Source organism: Dipodomys merriami, unplaced genomic scaffold, assembly GCF_024711535.1.
Source record: "Dipodomys merriami isolate MVZ:Mamm:240054 unplaced genomic scaffold, mDipMer1.0.p SCAF_16, whole genome shotgun sequence".
Lineage (NCBI taxonomy): Eukaryota > Metazoa > Chordata > Mammalia > Rodentia > Heteromyidae > Dipodomys > Dipodomys merriami.
In genome coordinates, this window is record NW_027202937.1 from 20908236 (window position 1) to 20930718 (window position 22483).

General features: G+C 40.3%; 1 protein-coding gene across 4 annotated transcripts in view; it reads left to right on the forward strand.

The window, feature by feature from the left end:
* The window catches only part of Kif13a (kinesin family member 13A), a 164499-nt gene that overhangs the window by 132534 nt on the left and 9482 nt on the right, over nucleotides 1-22483 (forward strand). For 2 of the 4 annotated variants that reach the window (XM_070024502.1, XM_070024504.1), the window contains 13 exons: nucleotides 2019-2151; nucleotides 2592-2738; nucleotides 5932-5970; nucleotides 7867-7966; nucleotides 9438-9564; nucleotides 11925-11980; nucleotides 13050-13174; nucleotides 13435-13611; nucleotides 14568-14813; nucleotides 15921-15998; nucleotides 19401-19448; nucleotides 20550-20661; nucleotides 22182-22333. In XM_070024502.1, coding sequence (XP_069880603.1) covers nucleotides 2019-2151; nucleotides 2592-2738; nucleotides 5932-5970; nucleotides 7867-7966; nucleotides 9438-9564; nucleotides 11925-11980; nucleotides 13050-13174; nucleotides 13435-13611; nucleotides 14568-14813; nucleotides 15921-15998; nucleotides 19401-19448; nucleotides 20550-20661; nucleotides 22182-22333 — 1540 coding nt within the window. The remainder of the gene's footprint in view (nucleotides 1-2018; nucleotides 2152-2591; nucleotides 2739-5931; nucleotides 5971-7866; nucleotides 7967-9437; nucleotides 9565-11924; nucleotides 11981-13049; nucleotides 13175-13434; nucleotides 13612-14567; nucleotides 14814-15920; nucleotides 15999-19400; nucleotides 19449-20549; nucleotides 20662-22181; nucleotides 22334-22483) is intronic. The other 2 variants (XM_070024503.1, XM_070024505.1) reach the window with 1 other exon arrangement.

Consider the following 22483-nt stretch of genomic DNA (forward strand, 5'->3'; position numbering starts at 1 on the left):
TATGATCCCAAGATCCCAATCACTGCTAATGTTAGTTTGGACAAGTTACTTAGCCTCTCTGAACCTGTTCCCTCTTCTGCAAATGAGAATGACAGAAGGAATCAGTAGGCATCAAAGAAATATAATTTAATAAAGGTAAGTTGGAAAGAAGACTATGGCAACTGCACATATATATATATATATATATATATATATATATATATATGGACAATGTCAACCTTGATCTTACTTTATACCATACACAAAAATGGACTTGACATGAATTCCAACTTCGGATGTAAAAGTTAAAACTTGGCCTGCCAAGTATGATGCTCCAATTGTAATCCCAGATACTCAGAAGGCAGAGATCAGAAGGATCATCATCTGAGGCCTACCTAGTCAAACCGTTTGTGAGACCCAATGTAGGTGTGGTGGTACCTTCTATTTAGCTATGTGGGAGGTATAGGTAGGAAGATGGCTCTAGGAGACCAGTCTCATGCAAAACATGGGTACCATATCCAAACAATAAATAAAGCAAAACAGAGTTGGGAACATCTTTTTAGCAAGAGTATGTCCCTAAGTAAAAATCCCAATACCACCCCAAACAAACTGTCTGTGTGTAAAATGTGATGGCAGAAACAGTAGGGTTTTTTTGTTGTTGTTGTTGACTTTGGGGGTTTGGGTTTTTTGGTGGTTGTTTATTTTTTTGTAGTCCTGGCTGATCTTAAACTTGAGCAATCCTCTAACTTCTGCTTTCCATGTGCTGGGATTACAGATGGGCAATACTAGGCATCATCTAGGGAAATATTTTTTTGTTTTTTTGTTTTGTTTTTTGTCAGTAATGGGGCTTGTAGGGAGATACTTTTATGATTTAGACATGGTCACAGATTTGCAGAGAGGCCACAGAAAGCTCTGACCATGTAGGAAAACATTCTTGTTAGACTTCAATACCATTGAAAGCTTAGCTTATTAAAAGGCATCACTATGAATATACATGGGCAAGCTACTGTCTGGAAGAAAGCTGGATCGTTTGTTGTGAAGTTCATCATTTGCCTCTTCATTGAGCCAACAATCCCACATGTAGGTATTTACCCAAGAGAAAGGAAAACTGAAGTACGTCCTTACAGTTGTACATGAATATTCATGGCAACTTTATAGTACCTCGAAATTAAACAACCAGGATGCCTTCAGTGGACAAATGAACACATTGTCATATTACTCATGCAGTAGAATATTTTGTCAGCATTAGTAAAGGACAGTTTACAGATTTGTGTGGATCTCAAAACCATTATGCCAAATAAGAGAAGCCAGTCACGAATTCATATTGCATAATTCCACTGATAGGAAAGCAGGTGGAGATAATCTATAAGAAATGCCAAGCTGGGCTGGGAAGGTGGCTCAGTGGTAGAGCGCTTGCCTTGCATGCATGAGGCCCTGGGTTCAATTCCTCAACACCACATAAGCAAAAAGAAAAAGGCCGGAAGTGGCGCTGTGGCTCAAGTGGTAGAGTGCTAGCTGAAGAGCTGAGGAATAGCGCGCAGGCCTAGAGTTCAGGCCCCATGAACGGACCCCCCACCAAAAAAAAAAAAAAAGAAATGTACTTGGGGCTGGGAAGGTGGCTCAGTGGTAGAGCGCTTGCCTTGCATGCCTGAGGCCCTAGGTTCGATTCCTCAGCACCACATAAGCAAAAAAAGAAAAAAGCCAGAAGTGGTGCTGTGGCTCAAGTGGTAGAGCACTAGCCTTGAGCTGAAGAGCTGAGGGACCGCGCGCAGGCCCAGAGTTCAGGCCCCAGGACCGGACCAAAAAAAAAAAAAAAGAAATGCCAAGCTGCCACAGGAATGTGGGACTGGAACAGTAGTAGACACTAGCAAACTTTTAAGTGTATACCCTAGGGATGTTTGAGAGTTAAATGTGTTTGTGTGATAAAGCTGACATGGGCCTAGAGCATAGTAAATGCTCCGTAAATGATAGCTTGCCACTCCTTTAATCATGTCCCTGGGTGACCTACCTTTGCTGCTTGTGGGGATGTGTTTTTGCAGGTGGAATGAAGTCACTCGAAGAATAGAAATGTGGATTTCCATACTAGAGTTGAATGAGTTGGGGGAATACACTGCAGTGGAACTTCATCAAGCAAAAGATGTCAACACAGGCGGCATCTTTCAGCTTAGACAGGTACTAAGATTGTTTTTCTCTTTGCCTATTATTATTATTATTATTATTATTATTATTATTATTATTATTATTATTATTATTATTATTATTATTATTATTTTGCCAGTCCTGAGGTTTGAACTCAGGCCTGGTTACTGTCCAGGCCTGAATTGTTGGTGTTTTTTTGGTGGCTCAAAGCTAGCATTCTAATATACTTAAGCCACAGCTCCACTCCCGGTTTTCTGATTGTTAATTGGAGATAAGAGTCACAAACTTTCCTGCTTGGGCTGGCTTCAAACTGTGATCCTCAGATCTCAGCCTCCTGAGTAGCTAAGACTATATGTGCGGGACACCAGAGCCTGGCCTAGAATTTTTCTAATTATTTGAGTTTCTGTTCCCTAATTCTTTACCCTTCCCTTCTTCCCTTCCCATATTCCTGACCTCCCCATCCCACCTTGCAGGGTCACTCACGTCGAGTACAAGTCACAGTACAGCCTGTACAGCATTCAGGGACATTGCCACTCATGGTTGAAGCCATATTGTCAGTATCCATTGGCTGTGTAACTGCCAGGTCCACCAAACTCCAAAGAGGGCTGGACAGTTACCAGGTAAGATAGATTTAAAATAGTACTAACAAAGATTGGGAGCTGGCAGGTGGCTCAGTGGTAGAACTCTTGTTTTGTAGCCTTGAGGCCCTGGGTTCCATTCCTTACACTTGGAACAGTAAGAAAGATGGGATGATGCAGAAGGGGGGAAATGAATGACCCATAATGGGACCTATTTAGGGAGATTAAAGAACTCCTTGTCCTGGCTCCCTTTCTTCTCCCAGTTCACATTTCCATTCATTGCCTTTCTTTCTAGATTTAAAATATTATGTTTGCCTAGTTCTAATTAGTAGTAATTTTATTTATAAAGATACTGATGAAAGCTAGACAGGTTTTATTTTCTAGCTAGCCCAAACTGTTGGATATTTGGTGTTGCTGCCTAGCCTCAACTTACTTTTATTAATACCATACCTAATGATAACACCATAAACTAAATCATGATTTTTGCTGGCTAATTGAAAGAGTTCTTGTTTCTTTTCTAAAATGATGACATAAATGTAGTAATTCTCGGAGGTTCTTTTCTGCAGTAAAACATTGTAGCTTAAGAAGTTTTTGCTATTTGATAGAACAGTTTATATATCTTAAACAGTGACCTTTACAGAATGAGTTCCATCACTTGGCTAAACATTCTTTTTTTAGTGTACTCTTTTTAAAATTGTAATGAGCCACTTATTTGCAAGCTTTACTGCTTTTTTTTTTTAACAAGCAGTCTGTCTTCGTGATCACTTTCATCCATTAAATCTTCATCTCCTAAATCTTATCTTCATATTTAAAAAAATAAAAAGATGAAATCCCCTAAGAATTGACTTTCATGGGATTGGTGAGACCTCTTCTGGACTCCTTGAGGATAAACTCTAGTTATGAACTTCATCCCCACCCTTACCTGCCTAAATGGGCATCCTGAGCTTCAATAGATGTGAGTTCAGACAGGAAAGAATCGTGGTTTAATCCTGCGCCCTTGCTGCCCTGCCCTGTGTGATAGGAGCACTCTCCCTGCTTTGCTTTGCCCTGCCTGGCGTTGTCTTGCCTTGCCTGCAGGAAGAAAACATTTCTCCTGTATTTCTCTCTGGAGTACAGGCAGGAGCTCAGCCAATCCTGAGAATGGTCCATCTCCCCCTGTTTTTCTTTGGGCTTCCTGGTGTTTGGGAAGACCTTTCCTCAAAGCTAAACGTCAGTGCACAAACCCTTGAGCTGTCAGGAAGGTGTAGCTTTGTCAGGCAAACCCTTCCTCTCCTAGGTTCAAATTCTCTCCAGCTCTCTCAACCCACACACTTCTTTCCAGGTATGAAGGCCACCCTAGCCAAGGTCTGGTTTGTATAGGGCACTTTTCCACCAGACTTCTTGTGTGTTCACAGTCTGTGATTGGGGAATTGGGTTGTAAGGATTTTCATCCCAGTTCAGGCCTTCCCTGGCCTGCGGTTTCCCCGGTAGCCTCAGGATTTGGTAGGAAGAGCTGACATTAGATTTGGAGTGGGAGGCCTGCAGTCTTTATCAGGTTCATTTCTACCAAGTCATGATTTTTGCTTATCAGGTTCATTTCTACCAAGTCATGATTTTTGCTGGGTATTTTAAACTAAAGATTGTTTTTTTTCTTGTCCAAAATGATGAGATAAACTTAGTAACTCTCAGAGGTTCCTTTTTGTAGTAAAACATTGTGGCTTAAGAAGTTTTTGCTGTTTGATAAAGCAATTTATATATCTGAACCAGTGACCTTTACAGAATGTGTTCTGTCACTTAGCTGAAAGTTCTTTTTTCATGTACCTATTGATTATTTGCATTCCTTCAACAGCCATACGTCCAGTTAAAATAAATTTTTGTCAAAGCATGGACTTTGAAATATTGATCTTTTTCCAGTGCTATATGCAATCTTAAGAGCAGAGTATCAGGGCTGGGGGGTTGCTCAGTGGTAGAACATGTGCCTAGTTAGCAAGTATGAGGACTCTGCCTTCGCTCCTTAGCTTTATAAAACAAAAAAATTGAGTCCCAGCCAATACCAGCCCCACAAATGGAAACTGTGACAGTTTCCAAGGTTTTTAATCCATCCCCTTTGCCGCCGTGCTTAAGGTAATGTCTACAAACTTTCCGTTGTTGTTGACACAGTTCTTTAGAATTTCGCTAAAGCAATAGCCAAAACCAATACAAAATATTCTTGTTTCACAACAGTTCTGCATCACAGAAGCTTGGGCTAGTCTTAGTTGGTGAAAGTACTTTCCTGATCTAGAAATTTGTGGTATAGTAGAGCTGTTTCTTTAACTCCTAGGGAACCTTACTTCAAAGATAAATTAGTTCAGGATTATGTTTGTATTTAATAAATTAGTCACATAACTGATAGTAATAATTACCAGACTTAAAAAAAAATCTTATTTCTAAAGAAAATTGTCTCAGTTAAAATTCTTGTCAGTATGTTACTTTTTTTTTTTTTTTTGCCAGAATTGTTACTTTATCATGAAATGTTGCCGTGTTTTTAGCATTTCTCAAACTAAACTAATTGTTATTTGGCCCCCAGCATAGAAGGGAGTTCTTTCTTTCTTTCTTTTTTATTGCAAGAGAGCTGTACAGGACTTGGGTGATCTGATTTCATTCAGGTGTGGTGATTATAGGGCAATAACCCGTAAGGTTGGCGACTAAGGGCTTTCCTTCCATCCTGGTTGTCCTCTAGTGTGTGAACCTTGATTAAATCACTGTATCCTGGAGGACCTCTGTTGCTGCCTAGCCAAAGCCAAAGTTGGGCAAGAGAATCTCTGAAGTCCTTGTAGGCGTTGCTTTCTATGTTCTTAAGCCCATTCCCCATCTCACAGTCTACCTACAAATGATATTTATCTATAGCCTACCTATACATATTACCAAACTGTCTTACAACAGTGGCACAAGTCCTAACTAAGGCTGTGGATTTCTTTCCCTATCTTAGTTTCAATATAACTGCTTTCCTTAAAACAGTTTGTTAGGGATGGAGTTGTATGTAGCTCAGTGTAGAAAGAATGCCTGGCATAGACAAGTTTCTGGGTTCCATTACCAGCACTGTTAACTTTACATGACAGAGTAAATAAATCCATTCAACTTTTGGAATTTTGTTGAAATGTTTTATTATGCCAATTTCATGTGACTTGCCCATTGTGATGTGTGTTAGAGAATTATTTCCCATGTGCTGTTGGAGAAACAAAATGCATGTCCTTTGTGTTTATTTTTTTCCTACCAGAGAAATGATGAGGATGGTGATGATATGGATAGTTATCAGGTATTGCTACTGCTGTCAATCCTGTGGCATGGGGCACAGCTATTGCTAATTGCCAGCATTCGCAAAAGCAGAGGCCAGGGAGGAGGAAAGTGGCTTAGAGAGCAAGAATGTGCAGTTTTGCCCGTGCTTTTGAATTGCTTCATATGTAATCAAATATACAATACTATGTCTGTTGTTTTTCCTCTTTGTTTTCAGAACTTATAACCAGATACTGCATTTTTTCCTCTGCGATCTGAAATTATTAGCTTGTAAAGCCTTGCTAAGCAAGATCATTATCACTATATTAAAAGTACTGCTCCTAAAAAAATTACATAGTTTTCCATCCATAATCTTTAGATTCTTATCTTTCCTATGCTAAACTGTACTTTGCTTCTTATATCCAAGAAATTAGTGTTGTTCTAAAATACCATTTAACTTTAAAACACTTACTGGACAGGAAAGTTAGAGGCATTTTATGCACATAGCTTTCTTTTGTTTAGCTAGTTTTCTCCTTTCATTAGGGAAAAGGTTAGTTCTCCATAAGTTATAGAATTTAAATCTCAGCCTTTTCTTGTTGGAAATGTAGAGAAAAAAGGTATGTGCAGCTATAAAAGGGTCAGCACTGACTAGCCTGAGAGCATGCAGTATGGGATGATACCATCATGATCAAACCAGTGAACTAAGATGGTTTCTGTCTTTGATTCCCAGTCTTTGTACTGCTTCTCCACACAAATTCAGAAGATATTTTCCCGGTTGTGCCTACCAGTATGTAAAATATGGGTCCATTGCTAGCACCAGAAGATATTTTCCCGGTTGTGCCTTCCAGTATGTAAAATATGGGTCCATTGCTAGGCACCAGTGGCTCACACCTTTCATCCTGGATCCTCAGAAGGCTGAGATCTGAAGGGTTGAAGTTCCTGCCAATTTAGGCAGGAAATTACATGAGACTCCATTTCCAAAAAACAAAAAACTCCCAATAGTATGAAGCTGCAGTGGAGATATGGCTCATGTGGTAGAATGCCTGAGCAAGGACATTGAGTTCAAATCCTGCTGTCTGCCCCACCCCACTCCACAAAAAAGTGGGAACATTATAGAAATAGCATTAGAAGTTCCTAGTGTCTAGCCTTAGTATAATGTCTTTACCATTAGACTAGCATTAAGCCAATGAGCATTTTGAATAAAACTGTAGACTTTTCTTTCCTTGTTCATAATTTTACATAGAAAGGAAAGAAGCAAATGCAAACAAACCTTAGGGGAAAGGTCAGTGTTCCCTGGGATGTCAGCAGTGCCATTGACTAACGTCTTTTGGCTTTTTGCGTGCTTCCTGCCACGTCGTGCACATCCAAGTCCATGGCTGCTTCGGGAATTTCTTCAAGCATGGCTGAATGCATGTTGGGTTTTTGCATGGGAGACTGTTGTTTAGTCTCATGGTGACATTTAGATGTAAAATCTTTGGAGAAAGTTCAAAAGCTTCTCTGCTGACCTATTCTTTCCATTTCAGAAAATACATGTTACTAGGCCACTGAACTGTGAAATAAATGCCTGTCCTCCTCTATCTGTTTGATATGTTCTATGTGGTCTTCCTGTTTAAAATTGCACATCTTTCAATCAGTAGCTGCCATTTAAGTACAATGCATGAACTTAGCCTAAAAATCATGCGATCCCTGGTATCAGCTGAGCTTGTCTTGCTTTAAAAAGGCTAATGATTATCCTTGTGGAGATCTGATTTCTGGGGACCCAAATCCTTGATCAGCATGTGGTGCTACTGAGTCCCCTGCTTTCCTGTACATTAATCACACACCAGTGTTCAATGGCCTTTCCTAATGGAAAGTTTGCTAATCAATTTAGACTTTTGTTTTTTAAAGAAAATAACTGTCTAGCATCCTATAGATGAATGTTTTCTGCCCATGTTGCCAGGAAGAAGATTTAAACTGCGTGAGAGAGAGGTGGTCAGATGCACTCATTAAACGGAGAGAATACTTAGATGAACAGATTAAAAAAGTCAACAACAAAAAAGGTATGTGAAGGGCTGGGAAGTTGGCTCAGTGGTAGAGCGCTTGCCTTGCATGCCTGAGGCCCTGGGTTCGATTCCTCAGCACTACATAAGCAAAAAGAAAAAAGCCGGAAGTGGCGCTGTGGCTCAAGTGGTAGAGCACTAGCCTTGAGCTGAAGAGCTGAGGGACAGTGCTCAGGCCCAGAGTTCAGGCCCCACAACCGGACCAAAAAAAAAAAAAAAGGTATGTGAAATGTAAGCTAATAATTTTCTTTTAAGATATATGAGGTTAAATGCTCTGGGAATAGTCTTTTCATTTCTATTCACTGGTAGTAGATTCCTTTCTTTCCTTCGTTAGACAGTACCATCTTAGTTGAACTTGAAACCATTAAAGATATTACTGAACCAAATTACCTTTCTATTAAGTCTCTGAATGGTATAACTTTTCATATAACTATGAGTGTGTCAAAAAGCTGTGACATTAAATGTCCAGCTCAGTTGTGTTTCAGTGATCACAAATGTGGTCATTACCAGTGTGCTGGTATGCAGAATGTCAGCATGCATGAACACCATCTAGACCACATGGTGCCTTATTCCTGTCGGGCAGTGTGGCTCTGTAGTTGCCCCTAAGGGTGCCATTTGCTTACTATGCACTTGGATCCTGTAGTAGAAATATGTCCTTCAAATTTTTGTCTCAGTCCAGTTCAGTTGATATGTACTTGTAATCACAGCATTTGGGATATAAAGGCTAGATGATCTGGAAGTTCAAGACCAGCCTGGGCTACATAGTAAGACCCTGTCTCAAAAGAATCTTATCACTCATCCTGACTTCATTGTCCTTGTGGTTGATTCTACATCAATAAACACATTATGGCTGTTAATTCATTTCCTGAAGAAGTGTGGTGTTGACTCAAATGCACATTGTGATCATGAAAACTCATTGCTAGTATCCCCAGGGAGTCCCAGAATTCAATTACAGATACGAAAATTTTAAGAATGTATCAAATAAAATCCTTTTCCTAATGAGCATGAAGGGAGCATAAAAAGTTTTTTGGAATAAAACAAACATATGTTTTAAAATTCTCTGTCTTTGTGACATGGTATATTATTTTATGATGTCCAGTCCATTATTTTACTTAATCATAACACCATGTGACAGAGCAGAAATGACTTGAATTCCTGTTTGACACATTAGGAAACAGACTCATCTGTTGAACAACTTCCCCAAATCTTAGCACCGGTCACATGATCTAAGATTTGTCATTGCTGTTCCAGTGCTCTTTCTACTGTTTCTGGCTTATACTGCCTGAAGCTGCTGTCATAGCCTTTCCCAGCCTGGATGTTCATGCTTGCCTTTGAAGCCTCCATCCATTTTGGGGACATAGTGGATGTCTAAGCCATTTTGGTTATCGCAGGGTGAAGATCTACTTATTTTTAACTTTAGGGATTGTGCTTCCTGTCTCATTCTCATTCATCTCTTCATTTTCTTCTGCAGAGAAAACAGAGGACGATGTGGAACGGGAAGCTCGGCTTGTGGAGCAGTGGGTGGGACTGACGGAGGAAAGGAATGCTGTGTTGGTACCAGCCCCAGGCAGTGGGATCCCTGGGGCTCCTGCTGACTGGTAAGGCTGCCCTCTCTTACATGCCTGGCAGGGTGGGATCTGCTACCTGCCGGATAGAGCCATGCAGGTGGCTTTCCGTGACTGGCCCAGGAAATGCCATCTCTAGTACTCCTTTGTCATTATATGTTCGAATCACTGCCAACTTTCTTCAGAGGAAGGAATCAAATACCATACTGCTCTGTTGTTCTGAATAGCAACTTGAACATTTTCTGATCTGTAGAAATTCTCTCATTTTGGCTCGAGAAGGTTTCTAGGGTATACTTGAAGAGAGCAAAAGAGCTGTTATTCGCTCTAGTACCTGCTTAGTTTGGCAACTGACTTAAACATTTTAGCACTACATGATCAATCAGTTGATTAGTCAGTCCTAGACATGTTAATGAGAAATAGCCTAGTTTGATAGCAGCATCTGGAGTAAAGTAGATCTGGATTTAATTTCTTGCTTCAGCTCTTAATGTATTTCCTTTAACTGCCCCTTTGGCTTTATCTTTTGATAGTGTTATAGGATTTAGGGATAATGCATGGGAGGTATCTTGTGTATCATAGCCTTGTACATGGAAAGAAATAACACTTTCATGTTGATTCAACTGCAGTTGCTTCAGCCTTTCTCATTCTTACTGCAGAAAATGCCCTGACCGTGTTTGCTAGTTTTATTTACGTTGTGTTTCTTTGTTTTTCTGTGGTGCTAGTGATGGAATCTGGAACCTTGCACATGCTAGGCAAGCACTTTATTGCTGAGCTACATCTCCAGCTTTTGTCCTAAGCATTTAAGAGAAAAATTCAAGATTCCCTTTGAACACAAGAGTGTGTGTGGCCACATAGATTTCTTTGGATAGACATAGAAACAGTGTATTTTTGTCTCTATCGGTAAATGGAATGTAATTGATTTTAATAGTCTCCTTTAGAGAGTAGAGAATCTAAATTTGTAAACACATAATTTGTAAGCCGCTGTTCATCCTTGACATTTGTCCTGGTGTGCCGAATCCTGCAAGCCACCCACTGCCACTTCCTATCCACAGGCAGCTCATTCCTAGCCTTGTGCTGTTCCTCACAGCTCACTCTAGATGGTCCTCACCTGATTCTCACACAATGTTTTTTCAAACTTCAGATCATCTGCAGGGTTTGGATAATGTAGTCCCGGATCCCACCTTGTTATTCTGATTCAGAAAGGGAAAGAAGGCCTGAGACTCTTCATCTTCAGAGATGAAAGTGGGGCTGGGAAGGTGGCTTAGTGGTAGAGCTCTTGCCTTACATGCATGTGGCCCTGGGTTCAATTCCTCAGCACCATATAAGCAGAAAAAAACCACACATGGCACTGTGGCTCAAGTGGTAGAGTGCTCGCCTTGAGCTGAAGAGCTGAGAGACAGCGCCCAGGCCCAGAGTTCAGGCCCATGACCGATGAGAGAGGGGGGGGGGTGAGGGGAGTGATTTCTGCTGTAGCTGGGCCAGTTTAGAGAGTACACTGCTTAGTCCCACCCCACACAATTTATATTCTCATCTCATCCAAGCTTATTGCATAATGTCACTTTTGTTTACTTCCTCTAGGCTCTGAGCTATTCTACTATCTCTAACACCACCACAACCCTTGTTTTATCACTAAAATTGATATTAATAGTAGTATAGCTATTATTATTACACTACTGAGGACTGAACCAAAGGCCTTGCTCACGCTAGGACAGTACTCTGTCACTTAAGCCACACTCACAACCCTTTTATTTCTTTTTTTTTTTTTTTTGAAACAGGGACTGTCAGAACCTTTGGCTAGCTACCTTGAAACTCGCCATCCTGGCCGGGCGCTGGTGGCTCACGCCTGTAATCCTAGCTACTCAGGAGGCTGAGATCTGAGGATCATGGTTCAAAGCCAGCCCGGGCAGGAGAGACCGTGAGACTCCTATCTCCAATAAACCACCAGAAAACCGGAAGTGGCGCTGTAGCTCAAGTGGTAGAGCGCTTGCCTTGAGCTGAAGAGCTGAGGGACAGCGCCCAAGCCCAGAGTTCAAGCCCCACGACCGACAAAAAAAAAAAAAAGAAAGAAAGAAACTCACCATCCTCCTCCCTCTACATCCCAAGTAGCTGGGATTACAGCTGGGATTATACCACCATGCCTGGCTTCACAAAAATTATTTTGAGCAAGGCTTTAATCTTTACTTCAAGTAATTATGGGTAATTCATATGACTGGTGGGTTTTTAATGTTTATATCTGACATAGTTTCCATGATTTGTGTTAACAGGGAAGTAAAATGTGAACATACTTCATGAAAAGGGCCTGTATCTCCCCAGTGGTTTTCTGCTTCCATGGTTGTGTGGTGTTTTATTATCCCAGTAAGATATAAAATATTTCTAAATTTTGTCATTCAATTTAGGATCCCACCTCCTGGCATGGAAACTCACATACCAGTTCTCTTCCTTGATTTGAATGGTGAGTAGGTACTTAACATTCCAGGGATTGTTACACTTAATTAAGATTTATTATCCATTTGCTCACATTTTTATTGATAAATCACTTGTAATTACTCTTATGCCACATAGAGATGACATTTTTGTGTCAACCAAAAATATATAAGCATGACATGTAGAATCACAGAAGAAGGGATGCGGTTGTTTAATCAAAGTATGAGAGCACCTAGGGAGAGTGAGAGAAGTATATAGTTGTTTTGGAATATTAATAGGCATAGTTATTACTTGGAAAAGTAATCACCTTCAGATATTCTGACTCAGCCTTGGCAATGGCCTAGGAATCTGCATTCTGACTAATGTCTTTTGCTACTCAAACCCAATAATTTTGATGCTAGAAGTGATCACAGTGTAACCTTGCCTTATGTGTTCTTGGACTAGGGGGCGTGGCTCAAGTTGTACAGCATTTGCTGAGCATATGCTGATCCTTAGGTTCAATCCCTAGCACCATAAGAAAAAGAAAAGGAAAAAAAAAGACCAGCAAAATTCTAATTGTTTTAAGAGCACAAATGGAAGCCAGGCACCTGTAATCCTTGCTACTCAGGAGGCGAAAATCTGAGGATAGATGTACAAAGCCAGCCAAGGCAGAAAAGTCCTTAAGACTCCATCTCCAGTTGACCAGCAAAATGCAGACAAGAGTTGTGCTGCTCAGGTGATAGAGCGCCAGCCATAAACAAGCAAGCCAAGGAGAGCACAGAGCCCTGAGTTCAAGCCCTCGCAGTGGCACCCACCAAAAATAGTAGTAACTGAAAATAAATAAAAAGTGAAAGCTACCCTGAGTCTTGGAGTATCTGTTTCAAGTGCAAGATAAGTAATGAGGGGGGAAAAGTTAGGAATGTGTTACATGTAAACTTCATCTGTTAAAAAACATATTTTTGGTTGACATGCAGTTTAGCCTATCCCAGCCCTTGAGTTTGACCCCAGCACCTTTTAATTATAGGGGAAGGGGTGTGTGTGTGTATCTTTTTAAATGTTGTTACTTCAAAACTAACTTTATCCCCTACTCTTTTCTTTTGTGCCTTGACCTTGATTAGCGGATGACCTCAGTGCCAATGAACAGCTTGTTGGTCCCCATGCATCAGGCGTGAACTCCATCTTGCCCAAGGAACATGGCAGCCAGTTTTTCTACCTGCCTATCATAAAGCATAGTGATGACGAGGTAATTCCTCCCCAGGACTCTCCTACAGGGCTTCAGATTAACACATAGGTTCTGTGGGCCTGCCCTCCTGTGAAACCACTATAGTTTGCTTTGGGAAAGAAGGTTAGAGTCCTAGAAGAAAATTTAAAAAAAAAATAAAGAAAACTTTATGTGCTGTCACTCAAACTAGATGAGGAAGGCTGGCTCTTGGATGACATTGAGTTAATTTATAAACAGCTGCGTCATCTCTTTCCATCTCCCCATCCTTCTCCCACTCCCAGGTTTCAGCCACAGCCTCCTGGGACTCTTCGGTGCACGACTCTGTTCACTTGAATAGAGTCACACCCCAGAACGAGAGGATTTATCTTATCGTGAAGACCACAGTCCAACTCAGTCACCCGGCCGCCATGGAGTTAGTATTACGAAAGCGGATTGCAGCCAATATTTACAACAAACAGGTAGTAATGGGGACCAGCTCCGCCATTATGTCTTTCAGACTACAGATTTCTTCTTGTCTCTCATACATTCATGTTCTGTGGCACTAATTTATCAGAGAATGTGTAGAATGGAGCCTTGCTGGCTGAGTTGGGAGTCTTTTCTCATTAGCTGAGATAATAGGGCATGAGGGCAAGAGAGGCAAATGTCATCCCCAAAAGACATGTCCACTTTGATATGAAACCCATAATTCTAGGTGACACTGGCTGTGACATTTCCTTGTTTGAAAAGTGGAAACACTGAAAGTGGAGAGGTTAAGTACCAGGTGCAATCAGGTTAGTGACAGACACAGACAGAACCAAACAGAGACTCCAAAGAAATCCCTATCCTTGCCAGATTGCATCTGAGAGGTACTGTCAGCACTCCCCCTCCCCCGCCCCCGGTCTTGTTCAGCTGGTCTCCAGAAGGACTGGTGAAATCCGGAAAGGCAAAGCCAGTCTGCAGAGGGGAGAAAGCACCCCTAGAAACCTGAATGTCCCATATGTTCTGTAAACTAGATTATCATCCATCTGGAAAGGAAACAGAGAGTCTCAAGTTCAATTTGTTTGCCTGTTTCACCGAATCTTATATATGACTCTCTATGAAGAACTGTGGTCATTTATAAAATGCGGTTACAGGGCTGGGAAGGTGGCTCAGTGGTAAAGTGTTTGCCTTGCATGCATGAGGCCCTGGGTTTGATTCCTCAGCACCACATAAGCAGAAAAAGCCGGAAGTGGTGCTGTGGCTCCAGTGGTAGAGCACTAGCCTTGAGCTGAAGAGCTGAGGGACAGCACCCAGGCCCAGAGTTCAGGCCCCATGACCGGCAAAAAACAAAAACAAAACAAAAAAAATAAAATAAAATAAAATAAAATAAAATGCGGTTACAGTCTGTAAACTTAGATTTGTCACGTAACTTAACCCAGCTTTCCTTTTCTGCCAGAGTTTTACCCAGAGTTTGAAGAGGAGGATATCATTGAAGAACATATTCTATTCCTGCGGTGTAACTTATGAAATAGTTTCCAATATACCAAAGGCAACCGAGGAGATTGAGGACCGGGAAACGCTGGCTCTCCTGGCAGCACGGAGTGAAAACGAGGGCACGTTAGATGGAGAGACGTACATTGAGAAATACACACGGGGCGTGCTGCATGTGGAGAACATTCTGAGCCTTGAACGGCTCCGACAGGCAAGTGACTGACTAGAGGGCCTGAAGGTTGTAATCACCAGCCTTCCCCCCACATTGGACAAAGATGGATTTGTTCCCCAGTCATCTCTCTTAAGTCATGCAGAAAAGGAGAGCTTGAAAAGTGATTTGTTGAAAAAATCATTCCAAAAATAAAAACAATAAAGAACACTTACTGAGTACTTCCTTTTTGAAAGGGGCTGTGCCTCAGTAATTTAGATTCATTGTTTCATTCAATGATCAACAGGAATGTACTGTTGCAATGAGAAAATTCAGGCTAAGGGCAGTTAGCCAACTTGCTCAGGTTTCACAATTGGGGCAGGTGAAAACCCACATAGATTTACTATGTATTTAACCATGTATATTCCCTAGCCCTCTAATGTTTGCACTCAGGTTAACTTTAGAGATAATCCATTAAGGTGGAAATTATAACACACAGTATCGGGGCTATAAGACTAGCTATGCCCTTCAGTCACTCCCCTGTGGAGCAGGAGTTGCCGTGACAGATAGTGAGTATTGACTCATAGGAGTGCATCAGTCACCAAAATCTTCTCCTAATGGAAATCCTACCAGAATAGATACACAAGTAAAACCCACATAACATTCATTTCCTCTGCCTATTTGTGTGAGAAAATAATTCCCAACATAGATCTATCTTTTGCTAAGAAGCTTTCTTGGCTTGTTTTTGAAGTATGTTTTTGATTGTAGGGGGGGAAAATGTGGAGGAGCTGTTGGCTCATGCCTGTAATCCTAGCTACTCAGGGGACTGAGATCTGAGGATTGTCATTCAAAGCCAGCCTGGGCAGGAAAGTCCATGAAACTGTTACCTCCAATTAACTACCTAAAACACAAGAGTGAGAAGAGCTGTGGCTCAGCATTAGTTTAAGTAAAAAAAAGCTCAGGGATAGTGTACAGGCACTGAGTTCAACCCTGAGGACTGGCACACATACAGAAAAATCAGTCACATTAAGATTTGTGTCTTATAAATAGGTATTTTTGTAGGTATATGCATTATTGACATGATTTATTAATATTCTACAAATAAACATCTTCCTCTTGTAGTCAGATAAGAAAATAATAAGTATTATGTTGAAATTATTACGTTTACAGGCTGTCACAGTCAAAGAAGCACTTTCCACCAAGGCTCGGCACATTCGGAGGAGCCTCAGCACACCAAATGTTCACAATGTAAGTACAGCACCTTGTACAGCAAATGTGCAAGTACCCCTGCTTTTACATGTGCTGTCTCAGACTGTGGGATGGGAGACCTTAGAGGGATGTGATGTTGATATTGACTCAGTGGGAATAATACACATGGAGCTAAGTAGAGTTGGCAACCCAGTGTCCAGCCTACTTTTCTGTATCCCTGAAGATGTACCCATTTTATTGTGGTTATGACCTTTTTTAGAAAAGAGAGTGGGAAAGATTTATATTTTAGATACTCATACAAGAATAAGGTTAAAAGGTTTTAAAGCTAGACAGGTAACCAACCTCTTATGTAAGCAAAACTTAAACTTTACCTCTATAGTTATAAACTTTTTCTTCATAAACAAAACTTGACCACATTCTGAAGCCAATAAATTAAAGCTAGGAAGTAATAAAATTGAATCAAAATAGGAATTAAAAGGGAGCATACAACCTAATATATGTTATATTCATGTCTGAAAGAAAAATTGTTTTAAGCTAAAAAAAATACCAGAATATTTCGAGGAAAGAATGAAGTAAATATTATAACAGAAACACACTAAATCCAAATAATATTTGAACATAGCTGAAGTAAAAGAACCAACAACGCTAAAAAGCAGATTGTCTGAAGAGACTAGTGACTGACTTTTAGTTTAGATTGATTGGGGAGTAAAAGATAATACACAAAAAAGAGCAGATAAGAATATTATTGGGAATATAAGGAAGTATTGCTATAGAAAGAATAGACACTGAGACAGGTGAGTGAACCATGAATGCCATGCCATTACATGTAAAAGTTTAAACAAGATGGAAATTTCCTGCAAAAATTCCATCAGAAAGAAACAGGAACACAATTACTGCACACATACAAAAAGGCCTTATATAATGACTTTGTTCATTGATGGAAACGTATCAAATCAAAAACTTAACATATAAGTGTAAACTTACTACAAACTCCCAGCAGATTTTGGAGGATTTTATGAGTTTACCCTAAAATTTCTATGGAAAAGCAGAGTTGAAAGCATACATATTTTATCTACAGCCCAGATATTCTGTGCCCTAGATGTGTGTAGTCTTCAAGTTCTTTTGGTGAGTTTTTTTGTTTTGTTTTGTTTTGTGTTTTCACTCAAGGCTTGCTAGCACTCTTACTACTTTGAGCCACAGCTTCACTTCTGGTTTTCTGAGGTTAACTGGAGATAAGAGTCTCATGGACTTTCCTGCCCAGGCTGGCTTTGAACTTTGGTCCTTAGATTTCAGCCTCGGTGCCACTAGCACCTGGCTAGAGATTCTTATTGATACACAAATTATATATAGATCTAAAAGATCTAGGCTTAGCTCCAGGGATCATTGTTTGAAACGAGCCCAAGCAAGAAAGTTTGTGAGACTCTTATCTTCAGTTAACTTTAAAAAGCCAGAAGTGGAACTGTGACTCAAGTAGTAGAGTGCTAGCACTGAGCAAAAAAGCTCAAGGACAATACCCCCGCCAAGGCCCAGGACCAGCAGCCCCTTCCCCCAATTAAAAAAAATAAATAAATAAAACTAAAGGATACTACTTTGAAGAATGAATCCAGAATGGTGCTTAGAGACAGGGAAAAAAAATTATTTCATCATATTTTTGTCTTTTTGTTGTTGCTGTTTTGGTCAGTCGTGGGGCTTGAACTCTGGGCCTGAGCGCTGTCTCTCAGCTCTTCAAGGCTAGCGCTCTACCACTTGAGCTATGGCGCCACTTCCGGTTTTCTGGTGGTTTACTGGAGATAAGAATTTCATGCACTAGGGGCTGGGAAGGTGGCTCAGTGGTGGAGCGCTTGCCTTGCATGCATGAGGCCCTGGGTTCGATTCCTCAGCACCACATAAGCAAAAAGAAAAAAGCCGGAAGTGGCGCTGTGGCTCAAGTGGTAGAGCGCTAGCCTTGAGCTAAAGAGCTGAGGGACAGCGCCCAGGCCCAGAGTTCAGGCCTCATGACCGGACTCCCCCCACCCCCCCAAAAAAAAAAAAAAAAAAGAATTTCATGCACTAAAGCTACCAGCACAACTATATTTATTGCAGCATTATTTACCGTAGCTAAGATATGGAACCAACCCAGATGCCCTTCAGTAGATGAATGGATCAAGAAAATGTGGTATATATACACAATGGAATTCTATGCATCCATCAGAAAGAATGACATTGCCCCATTTGTTAGAAGTGGAAAGACTTGGAAAAAATTATATTAAGTGAAGTAAGGCAGGCCCAAAGAAACATAGGTCCCATGGTTTCCTGTATTTGTAATAACCAGTGTATGTCTGAGTCAAGCAGAAAAGGTCAGATAAGGTGATGTTAGGGAAATGAACCCTAAGATATGTATTCAAATGTTTTTTTTTCTTTCTTACGATTGTTTCTAACACATTTATAAGATGATTTCTTTGTTGCTTTGTATGTCCCTCCCCCATGGTATAACCTCTGCTTTCACTGTATTTGATGTTGGTATAATTTGTGGAGGAGAAGGGAAAAACAAATCATTTAAATAGGGATACAGGTGGACCCATTGCAACAAGTCATTATGTCAAAAAAGGAACTTTACAACTTTGGTGGGGTGGGGGATGATCGGGTGGGGGGGGCAGGCGGGGGAGTATGGGAAGAGATGGGAAGGAAAAACAAAGGAGGAGGCAACAATGCTTGATAAGAAATGCACTCATTATCTTGCCCATGTAATTGTAACACCTCTGTAAGGTATTTTCACAATTAAAAAAAAAAAAAGAATTTCATGGACTTTCCTGCTTGGTCTGACTTTGAACCGTGATCCTCAGAGCTCATTGTCCTGAGTAGCTAGGATTACAAGTGTGAGCCACCGGCACCTGGCTTTGTCTTTATTTTTGAGACCAGGTCTCTTTATGTAGCCCAGACTGCCCTTGAGCTCATGGTCTTCCTACCTTAGCCTCCTGATTTCTAGGATTGCAAGTCTATGCCACTATACCCAACTTCATCATGTTTCATAATTAGAAAAATAATTAGAAGCAGCTTAGATATCCACCAATAGGAAGATGGGACCAAAAATAGTATACTATAGAAGACTATGTAAGGTAGCATTTGTGAGGTATAAAAAGTTGCAGAATAATACTAGTTATTGTTTATGAGCATATTTGCATGTAATTACATAAAATATGCATGGAGGTAATAACTCCCAAGTTGAGGGTGGTAATTATTCCTGGGGAGCTAAGATAGAAGGAAGAAGGTCATACTGGTGTCAGCCATATCTATACTTTATATTTCCTTATATAAAAAGAAAATTGTGGGCTGGGGCTTAAGTTATAGAATACTAGCCCAGCAAGTCCAAGGCCCTGCATTCAAACTCTATTATTGCCAAAAGAACAGGAAATAAAATGTCAAATATATAACCTATACTGATAAACTGTTCATCTCTTATAGGTTTCTTCTAGTCGACCAGACCTTTCTGGCTTTGAAGAAGATGATAAGGTATGTACATGTGGGCTGGGTTATCAGCAGAACTAAGTTCTTAAGATGGAAATCTGTGCTTAAATTTTTTATGTCCTCCAGAAGTTTAAAATCTAGTCATTAGAGACAGCCAACTTGTAAAAGTTGAAGTAAGGTTGAAATAAGCTCATAAAATATACAAGAGGTTTCTCTTCCCAGTACCCTCAATGTCTTGTGCCTATTTGGAATTTTTAAATCTCTTTTAAAATTTCTAAGTTTGAAATCTTTAAGTTTCAATAATCTATGGTCTGTAATTATACTTCCAGTTTGTCTGGCAGAGTCCTAGGTTATATTGTAAACCCAGGCAAAATTATGGAATACAACTATTTAATTCTCAAAAGTGTTTCAGGCAAAATTATGGAATACAACTATTTAATTCTCAAAAGTGTTTCAAGGTGGACATTGGTGGTTTACGTCTGTAATCCTAGTTAGTCAGAATGCTGAGATCTGAGGATTGTGGTCCAAAGCCAGCCCAGGCAGGAAAGTCCATGAGACTTTTATCCCTAATTAACCACCAGAAAATCAGAAGTGGAGCTGGGCTCAAAGTAGTAGAGCACTAGCCTTGAGTGGACAGCCCCAAGGAACTGAGTTCAGGCCCTACAACTGACCAAAAAAAAAAAAAAGTTTCAACTTGGTCTTTAAATTATCCAGTTATCCTAGAAATATACCAAATTGATCAAATTAACTCCTTATGGGCTAGGTAAAAGTGAATGGGACCACACAGGGTTTCAAAAGTAGATTTCACACATACAGAGAGAACAAGAAAGCAAGAATTAGCTTTTCTTAGATAGAGCTAGTTGTCCTGAGGAAAACAGGGAATTACGTGAAAGTGTATACAATATTCATTCATTGAGTGTATTTCTTAAGCCTCTGGTTTGTAAAATACCAATATTTATTCACTGTGGGTGTCCCTTGGCTATGATGGTTATTATATTTAGCACTTTTCTATGTGTTTCAAATATTTTATAAGAAAAATAAAGAAGGGCATACACCGCCATTAAAAAAAAAATAGAAGAAAATCGAGTCCTGGCTTCTTATTTTAGAGTGATTGCATCACAGTTAACCCATATTTCTCCCCTGTAGGGTTGGCCAGAGAACCAGTTAGACGTGTCTGACTACAGCTCCAGTTACCAAGATGTAGCATGTTATGGAACTTTACCCAGGGATTCACCTCGAAGGAGCAAAGAAGGCAGTGGTGAGATTATAATGATTTTTCTTTTAATTACTTAGGAATGGCCTAAAATGTTCACAGATAGTATATACTGTGATAAAATCTGAAATTCTAGCTAGTTAGATGATCTTAAAATTCACTTACTGGGAGTTCTTTTTGTATCCATCATATTGAATAATAGTACTTTCTTGTGGGGGGGGTTGGGTTTGAACCTGGAGGGCCTCACATAGTAGTCTACCACTGAGCTACAGCCTCAGCCCAACAATACAGCACTTTATGTATATAGCTTTAGATTTTCCAAAGTGTTCTTCATTGCAGCCTGTTCTAAGTTTGAAGTCATTTTGAGACACGCAATTCTTACTTCATTTTTTCCTACAAAGGAATATCTACCTCTGTCATGTTTCTGTACTCAAAGGAATGTTGAAGAAAACATGAATCTGGTTCAGAAGTGATGCCAGAAGTAAATTTGATCAGTGACAAAATTACCTAAATACAGCCTCCCAATGTCTGAGGGGACATCATTCTCTGAAAAATGTAAATCAGCTTACACTTTGTATTTTCACCTACTAAATTTCATTGTTATAAGAATTAAGAAAATAAAGGAGAAAGAAGCCAAACAAGGCAGAGACAGAGACAGAGACACACACACAGAGATAGAGCTAGTTGTCCTGAGGAAAACAGGGAATTACATGAAAGTGTATACAATATTGATTCATTGAGTGTACTTCTTAAGCCTCTGGTTGATATTTTCAAATGTCAAATCTATATCATCTATCTTATTTCAAATGAAATAAGATAGATGATATAGGAAGCAAAATATCTGACTCTAAGGGCTCAGAATTCAGATTTGGCAAGACAGCATGAACTAAAATTGGCCTGGTAAGTATTACTCAATTTTCAAAAGAGGGTAGAAAACTATCACTTCTAGTTTTTCTCACTCTTGCCTTTAGTAATGCTTTATGACTATACAGACTTATCCTTCTTTTTGCCAAAATCCATTTCAATGCTTAACCATTAGGCTATGTGTTCCCTGTTATATAAGACCCTACTGTGTGAAGTATTTTAGTCCCCTTTCTATTGCTGTGACAAAATACCTGAGGGTAAGCAGAAGAAGAAAGGGTTTATCTTGGCTCTGAGTGCAGAGGTTTCAGGCCAGGGTCAGCTGATTCCATTGCTCTGGGCCTGAGGATATCATAGCAGCAGGAATGTGTGATAGGGGCAGTTCTTCATCTGGTACCACTAAGGAGCAAAAAGAGGGAGAGGAGGGGCCAGAAACAAGAAACTTCTTTTGAAGACAAGTCTCCCAATGACCATCTTCCACCATTTGTTCTCCCATCTCCTAATTCATTCATCTGTGAACTCATCAGTGGATGAAGTTAGCGCCCTCATAATCCAATCACTTCCTAACACCACCAGCTGAAGAGCCTTTGGAGACATTTTATATCCATACTCTATCAACAATGGGTTATTGCCCAGCTTCCTGGGTGAAGTGAGAAAAAAAAATGCTCTGTATCCATACACTCACACCTCTTTGTCTTTCTCAGGTTGTACATCGGAGAATCCTCATGCCTTAACGGTCAGCCCTTTTAAAGCATTCTCCCCCCAGCCGCCAAAGTTTTTCAAACCCCTAATGCCTGTAAAAGAGGAACATAAGAAAAGGATAGCTCTTGAAGCAAGACCTCTTCTAAGCCAAGAGGTAAATGCCTGGCTAGTTTGTATGGTATGAAACAGGATGGATTGGTGGTGTCTGCAGAGAATGGCTGTTAGTACTTACAAGTGGAATGCTGCATGCAGACAAGCACGAGTTTATCACTCTGTGGCCCCTGTTCTTGGATACCTCTTTCTC